Here is a 19,436-nt window from a genome sequence, read left to right as displayed (position 1 = left end):
GCGGGTGTTACTGCTTTTCTCTTCGGTGGGTAGGTCACTATCTTGACAGTTCTTTTAGACTCTTTGGTCAGTCGTCTTGATCTTCCGGTATCTACCAAATTCAATTCATCGAAGGCGTGAAAACTATTTGGTGGTTTTGTCTCTCTGCTATCATCAGTAAGTATTTAATACCTATTACCGAGACAGTTTTCCACTTGATTTCTAGCTATATTCTTCTATTATGAGCTAGCTGTCATCAGTAGCATGTACGCTAATTAGCCTGAAGTGTTTACCGGCTGTTTTTAATCAGTTAGCTAGCTAATCTCTTCTATTAATCATCCACAGGCGTCGTTTATTAAAGTATAAAGTACTAGTATAGCTAATGGCAAAGCTCACTGTGTGTGTGAAGTGTTCAGGTGAATCAAGTTATTGCTGCACTTTCCGCAAAACATTCATAGAGGAAGAAGTTTTAAGACAAATTGCAAGAGAAGCTGCTGATTAATTTGATGTATTTAACCGTTTTCCCACAGTCGCTTTCTCGAAAAACATCTTTAACATTTGCAAAACAGTGGGTGCATTTCTAAAAACAAATTGTGCAAAATACAGCACAGAATGGATCACCTGCAGAAGCCCAAAAGTTACTCAACATTCATAGTTTATCTCTCAAAAGTAAATATATGTCAATGAACATCCGAATTACCTAAGTATTTAAGTATATCTTCGTATTTTCTGATGTAAACTATAGCTTAGGTTTTTATTTCATTGATTGGAAATGCCCAAGGCTGCACTTTTGTTTCTGGCTTGTATCAGTTTGCAGTGCAAACAATAAAGGCGTAACTGTAAAACTTCTCCAATCTCTTGCAATCAATCACCCATATACAATAGTGTTTAACTTTGTACTACTGAGTTTGTTGACAGAGATCATGTGACTGCAACACAGAAAGGAAAAAAACTGTTACAGCACTGGAAAAACCAACAGATTAGGAATGTAAACATAGCAAACACGCCTTAGGCTCAATTCAGGACACATTCACAGATAAGTCTAGTGGAAAGGTATATGAAATATTCTTTACAGAATATTTTCATCTATTCTGTATGTAAATACTTTTTTACTTAACTTATGCCAATATGTTTAGAGGGTTGTGACTAGATTAGGCCATGATGATACTTTCTGATCAACATGACATAAAAAATTGACAATACATGATCATCAATTTTGAGGTTGATCAAGTAGTTTTTTGAGAAATGTACTAAAGCGACTGAGAAAAACTGTCAGATGTCCCCAGTTTTTTGGACATATTGTATGGCGAATCATCTCAACGTGATGATCAACATATTTTTATAAGCTGTTGATTTTTGGTCATGATTCTGTCCACTAACAACTGTCTGCTCTGTCTATATCAGAAATGTCTGGAAGTCCTGCTGTGGTGATGCGGCTTGTGGCCTCGGCCTTCTCTGTGGCTGAAAAGGCTGGAGCCATCGTGAGGAAGGTCCTTCACAGCGGAGAACTTGGCATTGTGGAAAAGGTGGGACCAGTTTATGTTTGGAATTGAAATCCCAGAACAAGTTAAAATAAGAGCCTGACTGATTTATATGTTGATCGATATTATCAGCTGATATTGACTTGATATAGACATATCTGTATTTATCAGTATTGCGATATATGCAGATTTGGAAACCTTTTTCTTTTTTTAATTACAGAAAATATAAAGCACAGCTTGGGTTGATTTAGGAATGGTGTTAACAGCTATCTATTTTATTTTTATTCTTCATTTAAATGGTCAGCAATTGACTGATTCTGATGTTTATTTTGCTATTTATTTAATTTTTTATTAATACTTTTTATAAATAGTAAACAGTGGACAGATACTGCAAATACAGTGCTGACGTTTATTAAGCTTTTTTTATTTTTCCTTGTTTTCTCAGTTTTAATGTTTTGCATTGGTTGATATGTTAATTATTCTAATAATGAATTTGCATTCGAATACAGTTATATGTTTAAGAGAGCAGCCTTCTGAGTACCTGTGCATCGTCATATTTTTGTTAAATTGGAGTAAAATCCACAAAGAAAAGGTATATTTTCATTCCAGCTCAAAAATTCAGTACATCAGCTACCATACCAGTAATCTATGAATTGTTCCACTTTTAAATCAGTGTTTGTTTGAGAAGTCCCATATCAGTCAGGCTCGAGTAAAAATGCTAATAGCTTGGACACAAATACACATAAAACAGCTTACTTTTTGATATTTTCATATTCCATACTGTTTTATACTAATTATGGCATTGTATTCTGAATTTTCACCTTTGTGTCTTATCTCTAATAGGCCAATTGTATGTTGTTATTGCCGTTGTGTATTGTCTGCATGTTTTTATGGCCTTTTTATAAGTTTTGCTATTATTTTTTCTTTTAAATCTGTAAAAGGTGCTGTCCTAAATAAACTTAGTTCTATTTATTTCAGGCAATAGGCTGAAATGACTCGTTTTAACTTTTTCTAATACCTCCCTGTTCCCCTGCACAGACTGGAGCCAATGACCTGCAGACTCTGGCAGACAGACTGGCACAGCAGAGCATTTGTGCATCTCTGTCCAGACATTTCCCCAAAATCACCATCATTGGAGAGGAGGTGAGCACATTAGACTTATGTGTTGGTAAAAGAAGACCCATTAGACACTTATCCATGCAAGAGTTTTCCAATATTAGGCTTTATAGAAGGAGAGAGACTGATAATCATGTGTGTTATTTGTTTATTAGGATCTTCCAGCTGAGGAGATAAAGGAAGATCTCATTGAGAGTGGACACTGTGAGGAAATCCTTCAGAAGACGTGTCCGGCAGAGTACAGCAGGGTGAAAGAAGAGGAGGTAACCAATCAAAGAATCTTAAAATTAAAGTTTTCATTTGCAGTGGTTAAAAAAAGAGGTGTAGTACAGTTGTATCAATGCATAACCATACTTCTTCTGTTTCTTTCTGAATCTCAGCTGGTCGTGTGGGTTGATCCTCTCGATGGCACAAAGGAATATACTGAAGGTAGGATCTCTAGCACTAAAGTGACTAATTGTTTAAGCTGTAAATCCTTTGTCAGCATTTCTTTGGGTTGCTTTCTGGCTCTCTGCTCTCAAATCTTCACTATCACTTTTCTTTTTCTTTTGCTTCTCTGTGTCCCTGTTTCTGCCGTCTACCTGTCTCTCTTTCTCTCTGCTGACCTCAGCGGCACGGTGTCTTCATCACCAAACTGAGATCCAGATACCAAACAAAGGGTTGGACACCTCTCAGCTTCACAGCACAGCTCTATGTATGGAAACTGTTAGACAGTGTTAATAATTGTGCACCAACAAAGACGCTTCAAACTTAATGTCCTTTTTCTTTCTGTCCAGCATGTCATTTCCATTATGACTCTTGCATGTAACTGACATCACAAGTATTTGCTTATGACTTAAAGACAATATTTGCCTAAAGTGCCACTACATGTTTACATGTTTTGACCATAGACTGTCTAAATAAGGTTTTGACACGTGTAAATGTGTGTTTGAGCTGTTAACTCAGTTCTATAACTGTCATCAGCACCATCAATGCTGCCGTTAATATTGACTTTTCTGACCAAATGTTTAAATTTCAGCATTTAATGGTTTGAAAATGACTCGACACAACCTCTGCTGTTGATCAGCCCATCAATATATGCTGCCTACTGCCCACTAAAACACAATTACATTTATTATTATGTTTTGCATCATGTGACTATGACAATGGTTAACGGCTCTTACATCTCCAAAAAGATTGCAGCAACTAACCAAATAGGCGTTATTTGGATAAACTGACCACATACTGAGAATGTAAAAGGTTACTTTCATGCCAGGAAAAATATAACTTAATCAAGTGGTATACCGGTATGTTATGACTTGCACATTAAAGCAGCCTCTCCCTGCCTCCCTATGAGCTCTTTGTCTAATTATGGCATTTTTTAAAAGTTAAGGCTCTGAGTCTTTGATGCAGTTGCACTTTAATGAGTTAAAAAGCAATTAAATTGGTGGCTTCAGCTAACATCCTGCTGTTCTCTGGTTGCAGGGCTGCTGGATAATGTGACCGTGCTTATTGGTATTGCATATGAAGGCAGAGCTATTGCAGGCGTCATCAACCAGCCTTTCTACAACTACCAGGTACAGAAATCCCCTTCTTGTGTCCTAAACATAAAATTATTCTACTCTTCTTATTCTGTGGTGCTAACAGCTGTCATTCTGGTTCATTCAAATGTTTTCCCTGTCAGGCCGGAGGAGGAGCAGCTTTAGGACGAACCATGTGGGGAATGCCGGGATTGGGCGCCTTCGGATTTCAGCTGCAGGAAGTACCGGGTGACCGACGCATCGTCACCACCACCCGTTCCCATAGCAACAAGCTGGTGACCGACTGTGTGGATGCAATGGAGCCTCATGAAGTTGTGAGAGTGGGCGGCGCTGGGAACAAGGTGAGCTGGATTTAACACACAGTCCTATGTAGGAATGAATTGGTCCATAAATGGGTTTGTGGAGGTGCGTGTGTGAAGGCGGAGGGCTGGAAATATCCTACTGGTGGTGGAATATGTAAAAATAAACATTGATAAACAAAGCAACATGGAGCTGGACACACCCCCAAGTACTTTAGATTCTACTGGCCGTAGTCATGCTCAGGTGTTCCTACCAAACTACCGCCCAGATGTCCAACAAACCTCAGACTTCAGCAGAAGTCCAAGTCAGTCTGGAATTGGGTCGGATTACATTTCCTCCTCTCACTAGTGCTCTTGGACCAGCTGTTTTGGTTTAACCACACCAAAGTTCGATTGAAACTGACCTTTGGGTTGTGAAAACACCTTAAAGGCTTTGCATCAGAATGTGTTGCTAAAGCATGGCTCTGTGTTTTGTGGCATTAGAATTTTCTGCTTATGACATAAAATCGGTGCAGTAAAATTGCACCCACATTTGACCCATATAAAGTAAAATAACAGCCTTTTTTAAGTGAACACTGGCCACCAGTCTCATTGACAAAAACAGCAATTTTGCCCCAAAGAACAAAGGAGTTTCAGGTCCACTGTTGCCTTAATAGTTTGGTGCCATCTACTGTAGGTAATACCCTGACTATGGATTAGTACCTCATGAAACCTGACTTGGTCCTTAACGTCTTAACATCAATGTGGTGATTGTGTCAAATGTCACTTTTAGGTGACTGAGAAACAGCAAGTCATCAAGCCATCCATTTTTTTCTTTTAAATGTTAATGTTTACAAACCTTATCGAGCACTTTGATGGAATATTTATTGTTTTATTTGGCTTCCCACTCATTAAGAACTTAACCAAAGCGACCTTTGTCCTGTGGCTGCAAATGTTACATGCTGGCTGTAGCTCGAGGCCTTAGTTTAGTCTGTTCTCACTCCCTATTACCACTTACACCTGTGAAAAGTAAAGCATTATAATTCATATAAAACCCATGTAATCTGGGGGGAGGGATACAAAAAATAGCTTTATTTGCTGATGACGTATTAATATATTTATCCAGCCCAAACACGTCCCTCCCTGAACTTATGACAACCCTTACAGACTATGGTTCTCTATCAGGCTACAAAATAAATGTACAAAAAACTCAGGTTATTACTTTCAACTATCGACCAGGTCAAGCGATTAGAGACAAGTACAAGTTCAATTGGGAATTAAAATCAATAAAGTATTTGGGAGTTAACCTACCCCAAGATTTAGGACAATTAAAATCCATCAACTATGATCCATTGCTCAATAGAATTAAATCTGATATTTGCAGATGGAATCTGATTCCTTATTTAAGTATTATGCAAAGAGTGGAGGTGATAAAAATTAATGTACTGCCAAGGCTACTGTACCTATTCCAAAGTCTACCAGTGGAGGTAACAGATAAAGAATTTAGGGAATGGGATAAAATAATCTCTAGATACATCTGGCAGGGGCAGAGACCGAGGATTAGGTACAGAACATTGCAGCTACCTAAAAACAAAGGAGGGGTGGCACTTCCATGCCTGAAGAGCTATTACCAAGCTGCACAAATAAAAATATTGCTAAATGTATACAATCCCTCTTACTCAGCGAGATGGAAAGAAATTGAGGCCAGCACGACAGATGGGGTTCCTATACAGGCTATAATAGGGGACAATAACTTGAAAAAACACATTAAAGAAGGAATAAACCCATGGTTGGAGATTTCATTAAATATTTGGTTTGAATTTATCATGAGAAATAATTTGAGAACACAAAGTAGACTGTTAAGATGGATTGGGTATGATTCTGAATTTGCGCCTAATAGAACAGATAAGAGTTTTTGTAAGTGGGAAAGGGGACCTACGATATTCTGGGAGCTTTTAAGAAAGAAGAAGATTAAAAGCTTTCAAGAGATAAAAGATCAATTTAATCTGACAAATCAAGATCAATACAGATATTTGCAACTAAGGCATTATTTAGAGCAAACACTAAGGGGATCAATGGAGGGGAAGGGGTTTGCAGTCATTGAGATGTTTACTTCAGCATATGAATCAAGACCGAGGGAAAAATTAATTTCAAAATTATACAAAGGGATAGAAGACCTTAAAGAAAATGATACTGTGTATATAAAACAGAGATGGGAGAGGGAGGCAAATATTGTTATATCTGTGGATGATTGGGAAGAGATAAATGAACAGCAGTGGAGAACAACATGCTCCTTATCGTGGAGAGAACACGGGTGGAAGAACATCGCAAGATTCTTTAGAACACCAGCACAGACAAAATATCATGAGACAAAGTGTTGGAGACTATGTGGAGCTGTTAAAGCTGACCATTTTCATGTGTTCTGGAGCTGTCCCTCCATTCGCAGCTACTGGCAGGAGCTTAAGAAATGTATGGATAAAATACTGAGGGTAGACCTTCCACCTACTTTTGAGGTTTTATATTTGGGGAGATCAGACATTGACTTTACGACATCAGGAGACAAACACATGTATAAAATAATGTTGATTGCAAGCAAAAAAGCAATTACCAGAAAGTGGATGAAAAAGGAGGAACCTAAGATTGAGGACTGGGTTGAGGTTATACATAATATTTATGTGATGGAAAAATTACTTTCTCCGTGAGACTGGAGGAGGACAGATTTAAAAGAATATGGAAAAATTGGGTAGAGTACATAAAATCAATTAGATCTGACTTTATCTGAGATGACCATCATTAGAAGGAAAAGTACCCTGGTTCATAGCTACAGAAGTTGAAAAGTTATGTTTTTTATTGTTGTTTTTTTTTCTGTTATTTTTATTTCTAAAATTTTGCTACACTGGAACAAAATGCTGTTTGATTAGACATAATTTTTGGATGACATTGAATGACTACTATTTCAGTTGCACAATTTTATTAGAGTGAATAAAAATGTAAAGTTAATTTATATCTGATCCAAGATGAAGGATGGCAAGTGTAATCTGAAGATATATTATTGGAGGGGTTTGATTTATGTAAACCAGATGTATGCAAAATGTTTGTTAAAATGTTCAATAAAAAGAAAGTTAAAAAAAAAAAAAAACCCATGTAATCATGAGCCAGAAGGGAGTCAAGATGTAGTATAAAGATTGTACGGAAGAGGTTTTGGGTTGATGGATGGGTCAACCAAACACAGGAAACCACTGAAACTGTTAAACCAGAATTTGTAGGATAAGTACTAAAAATGGTGCCTAAATTTTTATTGGATATCATACAACTGGTACTGTTATGAAAATAATGTGGACTCAGCCAAAGAGAGCTTGGAACCTGGATTCTGATCATATGAAATAACATTGTCGGTACATTACTTAAAAGCCTGTTGATGTTTAAAGGCTGTTTGTGTATCAAATCATCTCTCTGCAGATAATCCAGCTTGTTGAAGGAAAGGCTTCTGCTTATGTCTTCGCCAGTCCCGGGTGCAAGAAGTGGGACACCTGTGCACCTGAGGCCATTCTGCACGCTGTTGGAGGTAAAATTCTGTTGAATCTGAGGGTGTTTTTAGGCGAGATAGTACATGGGGAATAGGGTGAAAAAAACATGAAACTTTTCCAGTTAATTACTTACATTAAGACAATTACTTTTTGTATTCAAATTTTTCTGAAATTATGAACAAGCTGCAAAAGCCATCAGAATATAGATGGGTATGACACTGGAAAGTTTGGTGTATGTAAGTGTAGCTGAAGTGGAGAGGATTTTTTTTTTTCGCCTTAGATATTTATTGTAAAGTTCCACACTACATAGGATAAAAATGTTTAGCTAATAGATATATCACCATGGCACTTCCCCAGTTGATTACTTACATTAAGACAATTACTTTTTGTTTAGTTTTCTGAAATTTGTTTAAAATTAAAATGTTTAATATGCAAATCATTATCTAATGCTAACTTTTTGTGTATTTAGGAGAAATCTATAGACAGAAATTGTAGTTAAATAAATATCAGAATTTTTAATCTTTTCCTCCCACTAGTCTGAAAGAAAACATGTTATAGAAGCAAAATAGCCTAAAATCTCATGCATATTTTATAACCATGCATCTCTAAGTTAGAACTTAAATTTACATTAACAACATGCATAGCGTTCTAGTCTTTGAATATATGTCTAAAATTGTTTTGTTTTTTTCCTTTCCTTTTCTTGTGCAGGTAAACTTACAGATATGCACGGCAATGCATACCGCTATAATGCTAACGTGAAGCACATGAATTCTGCCGGAGTTCTCGCTACACTGCGAAACCACGAGTACTACGCCAGCAGAGTGCCACAGTCAGTGCTGCAAGCCCTCAAGTCAGATTGAGGTCCGTCTCCATCAGAAATCAGAGAATCAAAACTTCAAATCAATCCACACACGCAGGAAACTTTTTAATGTGTGAAAATGCCATAAAATCAGGACAAAAAATGAACACACCATGATTTCAAAATCACACCGAACAGAGCAGGCTCACCAGCACTTCCATTTATTTCACTCATTTCAAACAAACTTGTACAAATCTCAAAACGTCTTTAACATACCGTTTCCAACTTGAAGATCAATAGATTCACAAGGCAAAAAGTCAAGATTGAAATAAATAAAAATACATCGGTTAAATGTTCATTAAGGAGTTGGAAATGATTTACTTCATTCAATAACCACTGAGTGGGAACACTGTGATATAACTAGCCAACAACACACAAAACGCCATCGCCCTTCCTTTGATTTTGACCTCTTGTATAATGTCATGCGATGGCTGGAAGTGGGTGAGAGGTCGACATCTACTGCCGTGAAGATGAATACTGACAACTATTTATAATCCTGTACTGTACGTCAGTTTCTGCCGTGGCCTTCATATCCGTCTCTACTTTTCTAAACACTACTGTACTCACCAGACGAAAAGGACACAAACTCAAAGTGCTCACTGATGTTTGGTTCCCACATTTACACTGACTTTACATAAGAACTGAAAATGAAACTTTTATGCTATTGGATATCTTTGTTCTCCCGATTTCTTTTTTTCCAAACACAAATGCTCCTTCAGTTATTTGAAGGATAAAAAAGAAAGTGTCAAAGCTTGAGAACAGTGATCTCATGTGGAGCACCTACTGTAAATGAATGCCCGAGTAAAGATACAGCATAGATTAGCTGCGTCTTTTTATTAAAAGTTCAAATAGGCTTAAATGTCTTTGACACGTTTACGCTTGCATATGGCAAGATACTTTTTTGCAAGATTTTTTTTTGCACTTGTATCATCAAAATCACAGGATTTTATTGATATCTCTTTGGGGAGAAAAAACATTCTTGAGTCGTAGTGATGTGTAACTTGCAGTTCATAAAGGAAAAATGTGACATTTCGGGGAATAAGCTTAGCAGCTTTCTTTCAGAGTTAGAGAAGAAAATCTGTCTGTTAAATATGATGGTACAACCAGCAGGCTGCTAACTTAGCTTAGCATAAAAACTGGAACCGACAGCGTCCCGTACCACAAAGGCTTTGTATGTGCAAAGCAGCAGGCTGGGGTTTGAATCCAGCTCGGCACCCTTTCCTACATGTCTTACCCTCTATCTCTGCCACTATCAATAAAGCCAGAAAAAAGAAAGCATAAGAAAACTGCTAGCCTGGCTCCTTCTAAAGGAACTAAATCTACCTACCACAATTTCTGAAGCTCACTAACACTAAATCTTATTATTATAACACAAACAATGTGTTACTTAAACAGCTTCCAGGTGGATTTTGTTACCTTTTTTGAAGCCAAGTACCTAACTAACCTACTTGCACCAATTCTATTGAGTATCCATTTTCAAAACCACATTTCAAAATAAGTTAATCTCATCAGCACCAGTGAGCCCAAAAGCATGTAGAATGCTTGCACCAAGATGTAATATTGCTGGTGATTGGTACTGGCTGCGCTATAAGAGTATGTGTGTAGGTATAATGTAGCTAAAATAGTGGGTCTACCTTCTCTTCTAATTCTTTCCAAGAGCACAAATAAGCGTATTTCCCAAAATGTCACACTATACCTTTAAACAGTGTACTACTTCAGCCAATATAGATGTGGGCAGTGGCAATAATTTTGTTAATTACATGAACAAGAAACAATTGGCCCTGCTGTCTGCGAGAATTCATGGATTTTAAATCGGCTGGGACAAAGAACCCTGTCTCAATCTCACAAGCGTGCATGCATTCACAAAATCACTATGAAAATGAACGTGAAGGCAGAGAAGCATATTTTCTTAACATCTTGCCCATTTCCACAAGAGTTTGGTTTAAATATTGCTGAATGGAGTGAGTTGTAAAAGTTAGTTAATGCATACCATGGCATTAAAAGAGAAATGGGGGAGGGGGGGGGGATACCACTCACATGTTCATAAAAATACCCACAGAACAAGCAAGAAACACTCCTGGAGTTTTTGTTTACACATGAACAAGCTGACTGAGAGAAGGCTGGAGTGTTTGAGGCCGCCTGCAGGGACGTGGGCCAGAGACCAGCCGGGGGAGGAGCAGGAGAGTCAGGGCCAGCCGCTCACCTCTTTTTTGGTGCCTGAGTGGTGCGAGGCGGGGTGACAGGGCGCCCTGAGTTCACCCCTCCATACTGGTACTTTGCTTTCTTTTCTGAGGGCTTCAGGATCTAAGAGAGAGGATGATAAATACATTAAGTGTCACATACATTAGGATTCATGTTATGCTACAACAGAGGGAGAGTTCACTACCTGAAAGGAGCACATCAGGGACTCGTCCACGCTCATCATGCCGCCAGCGTTGTCAAACTCGCCGCAGTAGTTCGGGGCAGAGAACAGCGTCACCAGCTGTCGCTTGGCAAAGAACTCATAGCCGTCTTCAACAACCTGTAAGGAAGCAGGATTAAAGCTAAAACAATCAGTCAATCAAGAGAGAATCAATTAATCACTGAAGTTGTTTTACTAGCAGAAGTGCCAAAAATGTACCCGTTTTAGCTTTGCAATGTGACTTTTTTCCCCTTCTATGATAGTATAGTCTCCAATTTGAAGAGTTTTGGACTTTTAATAGGCATTTCAAATATGTAAACTTGGGCTCCTGACTCTAAATTGCCCGTAGGAGTGAATGAGAGCATGAATGGTTGTTTGTCTCTGTGTATCAGACCTGTCTATATTTAGGGATAATGATTGAATTAATAAACTTGGGCTCCAATATCTGACATTTTACAGATCAAACGATTAATCAAAAAAATAACAGATCATCGAAAGTATTTAATTTACTGCATTAGCCAAAAACAGACACACCTGTTGTTCTTTTTTTTTTATTCTTATGAATTTATTTTTACACAGAAACACCTTAACTTTTAACAGATTAATTTTTAAAATAAACTGTAGAAAGTGTAGAAACTTCTAGTTGTCTTCTATAAATATATTAAACTGAATGGATTATGAAAAATATTTTTGTTTAAGTACTTGATGGAATGTATTCTGACATTTTAAACTGCGGTTATGTGAATTTGTAAAATAAAGTTGTCGTCATTTATCTGCCTTCAATAAAGTAAAGTTTAATTCTCAGAGGGGTTGTTTTGAATGTGTGCTGTGTCCGGTTACCTGATGTGCTCTGCAGATGAGGTCCAGGTCGTGGCGGTTGAGGAACTTGCTGACCACATCGGCCCCAAAGGTGAAGGAAACCCCCCGATCGTTCTCCCCCCAGCCCTGGACGTCTTTATCTGGGTCTGACCACAGCAGGTCACACAGCAAGCCTGACACAAACGGTTCAGATAAGCAGTCATTCACTAATGACCATGTCCTGGAAATACTCTTAACACCTACAAGGTGTTTTTAACTTGTAATGAAACAGTCTGAATTTAATATTGATGTTTCTATATGATCTACATAAGCATAGAGATCATCAATGACAAGATTAGCTATTACTATATTATTATTCTTAACGCATTTCACTGGTCAAATTCCCAACCAAGAGTCTATTTTTAATGTTTTCCAGGCAAATTCTGGCAGTTAATCGTATGTTAGCCAGTTAAAAGAAAGCAGTAGGAGAGTTATGTTTTGTGGTTATGGCTGACACTGGGTCAGGATCAGCAAAGAGAAAAATAAAATAATTAACTGAAGAACAAAAAGAAAAGCTAAAACGGGTGAAAACAGTTTTAATTTGTCCCTCTTCCTCCTAGACAGGTATGTAATATGCCTTTCTTTATATTAAATACAATGTGAGGCATAGTTTTACAATAATGAGTTCACCTTGGTGGCTAAAGCAGTTTACTTTGTTTCAGTATCGTCAAAATACTGTTGTTAATCTTACATCTTTTACACTTTTTTTTGTTGTATTTGCTGCACTGCTCAAATATTATAAACTGCTGATTGTTCATTAACTGCTTATAATTTATGCTATGTTATGTGTAAATATTGGAGAGAACATAAATATACAATTGGAATAAAACATTTTTTTAATAACTACAAGGAACTTTTTGGTGGCCAAAAGTGCAAGTGTTTCCATGTGCACCACAGCTTCATGTCTTGCTTGCATTTGTGCATTTGTTTTGGGAACGAGTGAAAGACTCAGCTGATTTTAGCATAAATATGTATCTTGTTTAAACACAGCTGTATGCTGGATGCATAACAATGTGGTAATGTATCTATTTGTGACTATGCAATCAACAGATGTAATATTTTCTCTCCTTTTTAGTTCAGTAACAAACAGAACCGACCTGTGTCTGGGACGTCAGTGGGTCTCATAATGCGTCGGATTTGTTCCATGGACTGCAGATCAGGTGAGAGCCCTGAGAAGAACAGGTGGTTGTATTATATGTGACATGCAAAATGAATTGGTAAGTGTACTTTGTGAAAAAAAATAGGATTGAAAAAAGGATATTCTCAAATAGCACCATTATGAAATTAATGTAGTTACCTCATCTTTTAACTGTTAACTGTTATATAATACTAATACACAAAAATGACAACTTAAAATATTACACTAATTACTCTCTAAAAGTATACCATTAAATATTGCTATTACATAAAACATTACATTCTTCATTAAATGCTGAATGCTAATAATTACATCATCATAGTTTTAAACCCATGTACAGGCAGCCTTTTAATACACAGAGACAAGTGTATTATCCACATTATTCAGTGGTGATCAGTGGCTGCTACAGAACAGAAGCTTCACAAACCTCCGTGGCAGCAGAAAATCTTTTCATCAATAATCGCCGCGATTGGCAGACAATTAAAACAGTCTGTGAAGGTCTTCCAGAGCTTAATGTTGAACCTGCGCTTGCCTGAAGGAAAAATGAAGGAATGTGGGAGAGAAGGAGAAATCAGTCAATCAACTGTAAATGAGGCCTAACTGAAATTTGACGTTGAGATTTGAGCTGCCGGCGCACGACAGTTCAGTTGATTTCCCCACTTACACTCATCATAGAAGCCGTAGATGCGGTTGATGGAGGCACACTCGTGGTTCCCCCTGAGCAAGAAGAAGTTTTCTGGGTATTTGATCTTGTAGGCGAGCAGCAGGCAGATGGTCTCCAGAGACTGCTTCCCTCTGTCCACGTAATCCCCCAGGAACAGATAGTTGGCCTCTGGAGGGAAGCCTCCATACTCGAATAGCCTCAGCAAGTCTGTGTACTGCCCATGGATGTCACCTGGAAGGACATGTTCATGTTCATCTCTTTTATCAAACCATGTACACTTAATAGCTAAAGGTTGCCTCTGGCCATGAGAATCAGGGTTTCCCATTAATTACCTAAACGAATGCAGGTTTCAAAATAAGAGCACAGAGTCAACCACAGAATTTGCAAGAAGACTGTCAAAATAAGATGCCTTGAATAAAATATATAAGAACCCTTATTCCCCCTTTAAAATATGTCTTAAAATATGTAATCATTAAGATCAGTGAAGTGATGGAATAGTAGCATTAGAATGTGTGAGAGGCCACCAAATTTGGGCTTTCACGGAAAAAAAATTGTCTGTGGGGCATGCCCCCAGACCCCCCTAGCCAGCTATTTTTCCACACTGGCTGGCTGCTCCATGTCCTAGTGGAAAGCATGTCGACACAGTAGGATAACAAAGATTCTATAATAGAGTATCTCCCGACTGTGAAAAATATTATGTGATGTGTTTGCTCTCATTTAGCTCTCAAAGTGCACAAGATTGATGCATTTTACTTATTCTCTCATAAAATCCTGTGGGAAATACTGGGAATTATGTGTTTACTCATCGCCTTGTGAATAACAACTAAGTCAAACTGGAATATATGGAAAGGAAAAGAAACGCTAGCAAATAATAGATGCTGTTCTCACCACAAATTTTGAGTGGAGCCTCTAGTTCAAGCAGGATCGGCTGACTGAGGAAAATCTCTCTGGACTTGATGCAGAGCCCCCGCACCTCAGCCTCCGTCATCTGGACGACCTTCCCTGGACGACATCCTCGCACTGCAAAGCAAAAGTATAAAGGTTTGGGCCGATCCTTAAACAGGAGTATTAGGACGTTTTCAAACAGCATACATTTAAGATTTTTTAGCAGCAGTGCAATCACAACTAGTATGTAAAAATGTCAACATCATGACAATGGGCCGGGTAGCTTCAATTTGTAGGCTATATCAGTATTCTGACCATAAAAACATGGGCAGTGCATTTAGATATATATAATTTAAAAACCTATAGCCTAAAGCTTATAGCTAAAAAATCACCATTTTGTGTGTTTCTCTACTGCTCATAAACGCCAGGCCTGTGTCACACTGACATACTTGTGAATTTAGAAAAATCTTAAAAATCTAGTAGTCTTTGTATTCAAATGCCTGCCAATTGCTGAGAGAGTGACAACATGTTTCATTCATGTGTTGTTCTTTTGTCACTCTGGTTAGCTACTCTTTTGTTTACATTTGCATCAGGTGACCGTTCCATTTGCTTTACTACTGGTGGCCAGACATGCCATTTACTCCAGCCAACATGGGTTGTTATGAACTGGCAAGTACAGGAATGAGCAGCTTGTTGGCTCAGCTGGAAGTGAGTGAGTGAGGTCCAAGCAGGACAAACGGTCTAAAGGGAAGCTTCATGTAGCATAAAGAATACACAACATGCTTGTTTAGTAATGTAGTAATGGTTTGCTAGAACATGCGCATGTTGCTGGCATGTAACAATTAGGAATGTGCAGATCCAATATTCAGTATCAGTATCGGGCCGATATTGGCCAGAATCACTGGATTGGACATCAGAAGAAAAAAAGTATAATCCAAACCATCTTTACATACATAGATACTTCACTGAACTTTGGGTTACCTGTCGTAGAGAGATGAGCAGCATGTGTCACTTGAACAGTTAGTGTTATATTGAGGTGTTGTTGTGGGCAATGTATTATTTTTACTTTAGGGGTGTAGTTGTTTCAGATACTTAAGGTTTCCATATCGGTTTGGGCCTGAAAAAGTGGTATTGTGTCATCCCTAACAATGCAGTACTACTATGCAGACCCTTTGTTATAACACTCAAAAAAAATTAAATAACGTAAACCAATAATAAAAATAAATATTATAAATGCTGATGATAATAATGCGTTTTGTTATTTTGAATACATTTGTCTTCAGTTTAAAATGAAAGGTTTAGTAAAACTAATGCAATACAACTGGAATTCTAAAAAATAATTACAAATGTGTTTTTTCCCCCAAGTTGCTTTATTATTAGTACAAACACTACATACATGCCATTTTTAAGTCCAGCACTGTTCTTAAACCCTCCTGTAATGTTGTGGGTCAAATTTCAAAGTTTAAAAATAAAAATAAAATGTTAAAAGTATTTTTTCGGGATGACACTTCTTCTGCTTGGCTAAATAAGTGTAATCAACATATATTAAACGAAAATGGTTCATTTCACATGTTTATATTATGTAGATACTGTTCAGGTCAATCTGACACTGAACAGAAGAGGTGAATAAAATTAATGTAAAGCTATTGTATTTTCTACGTAGGTCTTTCCAATCTACATTAAAAGAAAGTTTTTAACATGCATTTTTTTTTAATGAAAACGATTATCCTCATTGAACCATAATCAGTGAGAGGTAAAGAACACTACTGCACTAAATATTGATTGAAATGGTTAGTAATGGAGTTATTAATGAAAAAACAATGTGTATTCAGATGTTCTGGTTTCTGACACTTAAATAATTAAACATGCACAAGAACATTATTGCTGTTCCTGAGAAACAACATAACAGGAGAGTTAAACGATTCTTTTATTTGCTTTCAACGCTGTTGGGAGTTGGCAGCAACAACAACAAAAAAGGCTTCATACAGGTGCATCTCAAGAAATGTGTTAGTGTTATTACTATGCCAACAGACATCCTTTGTTACATCCTTTCTGAGTGAAATGATCAATAAATGTCATATGTTACACTTTTGGGGAAGTTTTTTGTGTTTCCTGCAAAACTTGAAAAAATGACTTAGGCGATTATTTTAACAGGGTAGCGATATTGGAACTATAAGTTATGCAGGCTTAGTGATTTCCTACGTAAGGGGGCGTGTCCGGAATGGTAGCCGACTTGCTAGCTACTTGCCTTGTTGCCAAAGAGTTAATGTTACTTAGCAACCACAGAATTCCACGGATATTTTCTTCGTTCCATCCGTTTCTATCTTCGATACTATAATTCCAACATGACTCTGCCACTCGGCTAGTTCAGCTGTTAAGTTAGTTCACATAGTTAGCTAGCTCTCTATCTATCCGGATCATTGTTACCCCACTCTCCCTTTTTAGTGCCACGACTGGCGCTAACTAACAATGCAACATTAGCGAATAGGTATCTACAGGATGTGCTGGGACATGATAATAACGTGTAATATCGTCTACATTATTCCTGGCGCAGAGAGCTTTTAACGCAACGTTAGCTTAACAGTACGTGTTGCTGGTGAACAGCACTGATAGCCAATAACGCGAGATGGTTAAATCATTTTTTAACACATCGTGAAGTTACTCGTTACAAACAAGAACCTGTAATTCAGTCGTTTTCTTGATAAAGGGGATGGATGATCACAATATGCTACCGTACCTTCCAGTAGTCGGGAGATGAGGCTGTCAACGTTCAACTCGCTTTCCGCCATGTTTCTGATACTCACACAGGCAAAACAGCCCTGAATTCTGACTTGTAGGCTGAAGAGGTTCTGCCTTTCCATAAGCAGACACACACCATAGACCAAGGCTATTCAATTAATTTGGAATGGGGGCCACTTTATGAATTTGAGGCAAAATATAGGGGCCGGAGAATATAATAACACATTTATGTATTTAATTCCAATTTTAATTAATTAACGACTTAAATTCAAAGTGCACCAACAAATACAAAACAAAACTGCATAGTGTGCTTCTAACTAATAACATCTTATAACAACATGTAATGTTATATGGCACTTTCAAAACATTTCAAACTGCTTTCAACAATAATCTGCTTGTATTAAAAATGCATTTGAGACCTCAATATTGAGTTCAGTTGAGCCATACCATATCAAGAAAAAACTTAAAAGTAAATGTTATGAGGTGAATAACATGTTAATTGAATCATACTGTTCAAAAATCAATCCTCATTACTTGCTTGACTAACATGCCTATTACCTTGCATGTAGTTTGCCAGCATTTGCCATCTAAAGAGAGAAATAGCATTTTTTTTTAACTTAGCAAGAGCAGTGAAGTTAGGTGTATATGTTGTCAGAGCAATGCGCAAGCAGTGTTGCAGGTGCTGGTCAGTGAGGGATATGCGATTGTGAGTTTTAATGGCATTCACGTGTGAGAATGATGACTCACAAGTGTATGTTGAGCCAAACATTGTCAGAAGAAAAAGTGCAAGACCCCTAGAGTGTGGAAAGAAGTGAAGATGAACTTGTTCAGAGCTTACTGCACCCCTACGTACACGGCCCCCCTCTGGGTGAGCTATAAGAAAGAGAGCTTGCGCAAACTCCAGGTTGCGTATAATGACTGTATCAGAATCCTGCTCAAGAAGCCCAGGGGTAGTCGTGCCAGCAAGCTTTTTTGTGATTTAGGGATAAACACCTTCCAGGCCACCCTGAGAAGACTGATGTATACGTTTATATGCAGACTGCAGGGGTCCCAGAATAATCTTATTATACAGTTGACCAATCCAAGGGGTAGTTCTGTTAGATACCAATCCTATATGTGGAAAAACTGGTATTTGTGTCTTTTATAGGAAGTTTATAAGCACTGTTTTTATATGCCACTTTTTACGGCTATTATTTATTAGATGCCTTTTCTTTGTATTTGCATAAGCACTTGTTTAATATTAGGTGATACAACGCCTTTTACACTGTATGTTTGTTGAATGTACTGTATGTGATTGTATGTCTATTTGGACGTTGGAGTCTGCAATAAAGTTTAATGTTGATAAACAGTTGGAATTCTTTGTGTTTATAGTCAACCGGTGTTACCAGTTATGCATCTTCTGCGTTTGGGTGAGGTTGTCCACTGATGTTTCATTTGCTTTGTCAGATCTGTTCTTCCTCTCCATAGACGCTGACTCAAACATTATGGATTCTCTTGAGTTACTGAGCCCTTACCTGTTCAGATACAAAGGAAGGAACTTTGTGGTGCAGAAGGGGTTGAAACCAATGGACCTTGACGCTTTCCTCCATGTGGATGTCCGGCCTACTGATGTCTATTTGATCACATACCCAAAGTCAGGTCAGTGACTTGCTCTAAACAGTAGTTAACCAAGAGCAAACTGAACCAGGATGTTGTTGGTTTTCGCTTGTTTTACAGATCTGTTATTTCCTTGTTAATTGTTTCAAAAAAGTTTTCATGGAAAAAAACTATGTCATTTGGTACTAATTGTAAGTGGGGTAAAGGTCCCATTTAACCCATTGACGCCTGAAATGCCTGTAAAACCTCTGGGCGATTTTAAAATCAGCCCCTAAAACCTGAAGTTTTCCTGTAAATTCAACAGAAGTGTCAACGCTTCTATTAAATAATAGATTTTTCAGCCTCTGTAGCAGGTAGAAATGAAATTCAAAAAGTATTTGAGAGCTTATACAAAT

The 19,436-nt window shown here is 37.7% G+C and overlaps 2 protein-coding genes across 3 annotated transcripts; one reads left to right on the top strand and one right to left on the bottom strand.

Moving 5' to 3' along the window:
• The first annotated feature begins 68 nt into the window (after window positions 1–68).
• On the top strand, window positions 69–11,967 carry bpnt1 (bisphosphate nucleotidase 1). 2 transcript variants are annotated; one of them, XM_059356223.1, is made up of 10 exons: window positions 69–156; window positions 1,384–1,505; window positions 2,499–2,603; window positions 2,732–2,839; window positions 2,957–3,005; window positions 3,187–3,270; window positions 4,041–4,132; window positions 4,240–4,437; window positions 7,834–7,939; window positions 8,610–11,967. In XM_059356223.1, exons 2-10 carry the CDS (start codon window positions 1,386–1,388, stop codon window positions 8,759–8,761), a joined length of 1,014 nt encoding a protein of 337 aa, XP_059212206.1. In that variant the 5' UTR covers window positions 69–156; window positions 1,384–1,385; the 3' UTR covers window positions 8,762–11,967. The 2 variants fall into 2 exon arrangements, with proteins under 2 accessions (XP_059212206.1, XP_059212207.1); XM_059356224.1 differs by lacking the exon at window positions 3,187–3,270.
• On the bottom strand, window positions 10,192–17,501 carry LOC131990966 (serine/threonine-protein phosphatase PP1-beta catalytic subunit-like). Its single transcript, XM_059356225.1, has 8 exons — window positions 17,444–17,501; window positions 14,710–14,841; window positions 13,822–14,052; window positions 13,585–13,689; window positions 13,117–13,188; window positions 12,002–12,153; window positions 11,147–11,281; window positions 10,192–11,064 (listed from the first exon to the last, which is right to left on the bottom strand). The coding sequence occupies exons 1-8, from the start codon at window positions 17,493–17,495 to the stop codon at window positions 10,960–10,962; spliced, it is 984 nt and encodes a 327-aa protein (XP_059212208.1). The 5' UTR covers window positions 17,496–17,501; the 3' UTR covers window positions 10,192–10,959.
• Between the last annotated feature and the right edge of the window lie 1,935 nt (window positions 17,502–19,436).

This window comes from Centropristis striata, chromosome 18, assembly GCF_030273125.1.
Source record: "Centropristis striata isolate RG_2023a ecotype Rhode Island chromosome 18, C.striata_1.0, whole genome shotgun sequence".
In the NCBI taxonomy this organism is placed as follows: Eukaryota; Metazoa; Chordata; class Actinopteri; order Perciformes; family Serranidae; genus Centropristis; species Centropristis striata.
The sequence above is the reverse complement of the archived record's forward strand: the minus strand, read 5'-3'. Positions and strand labels throughout refer to the sequence as shown.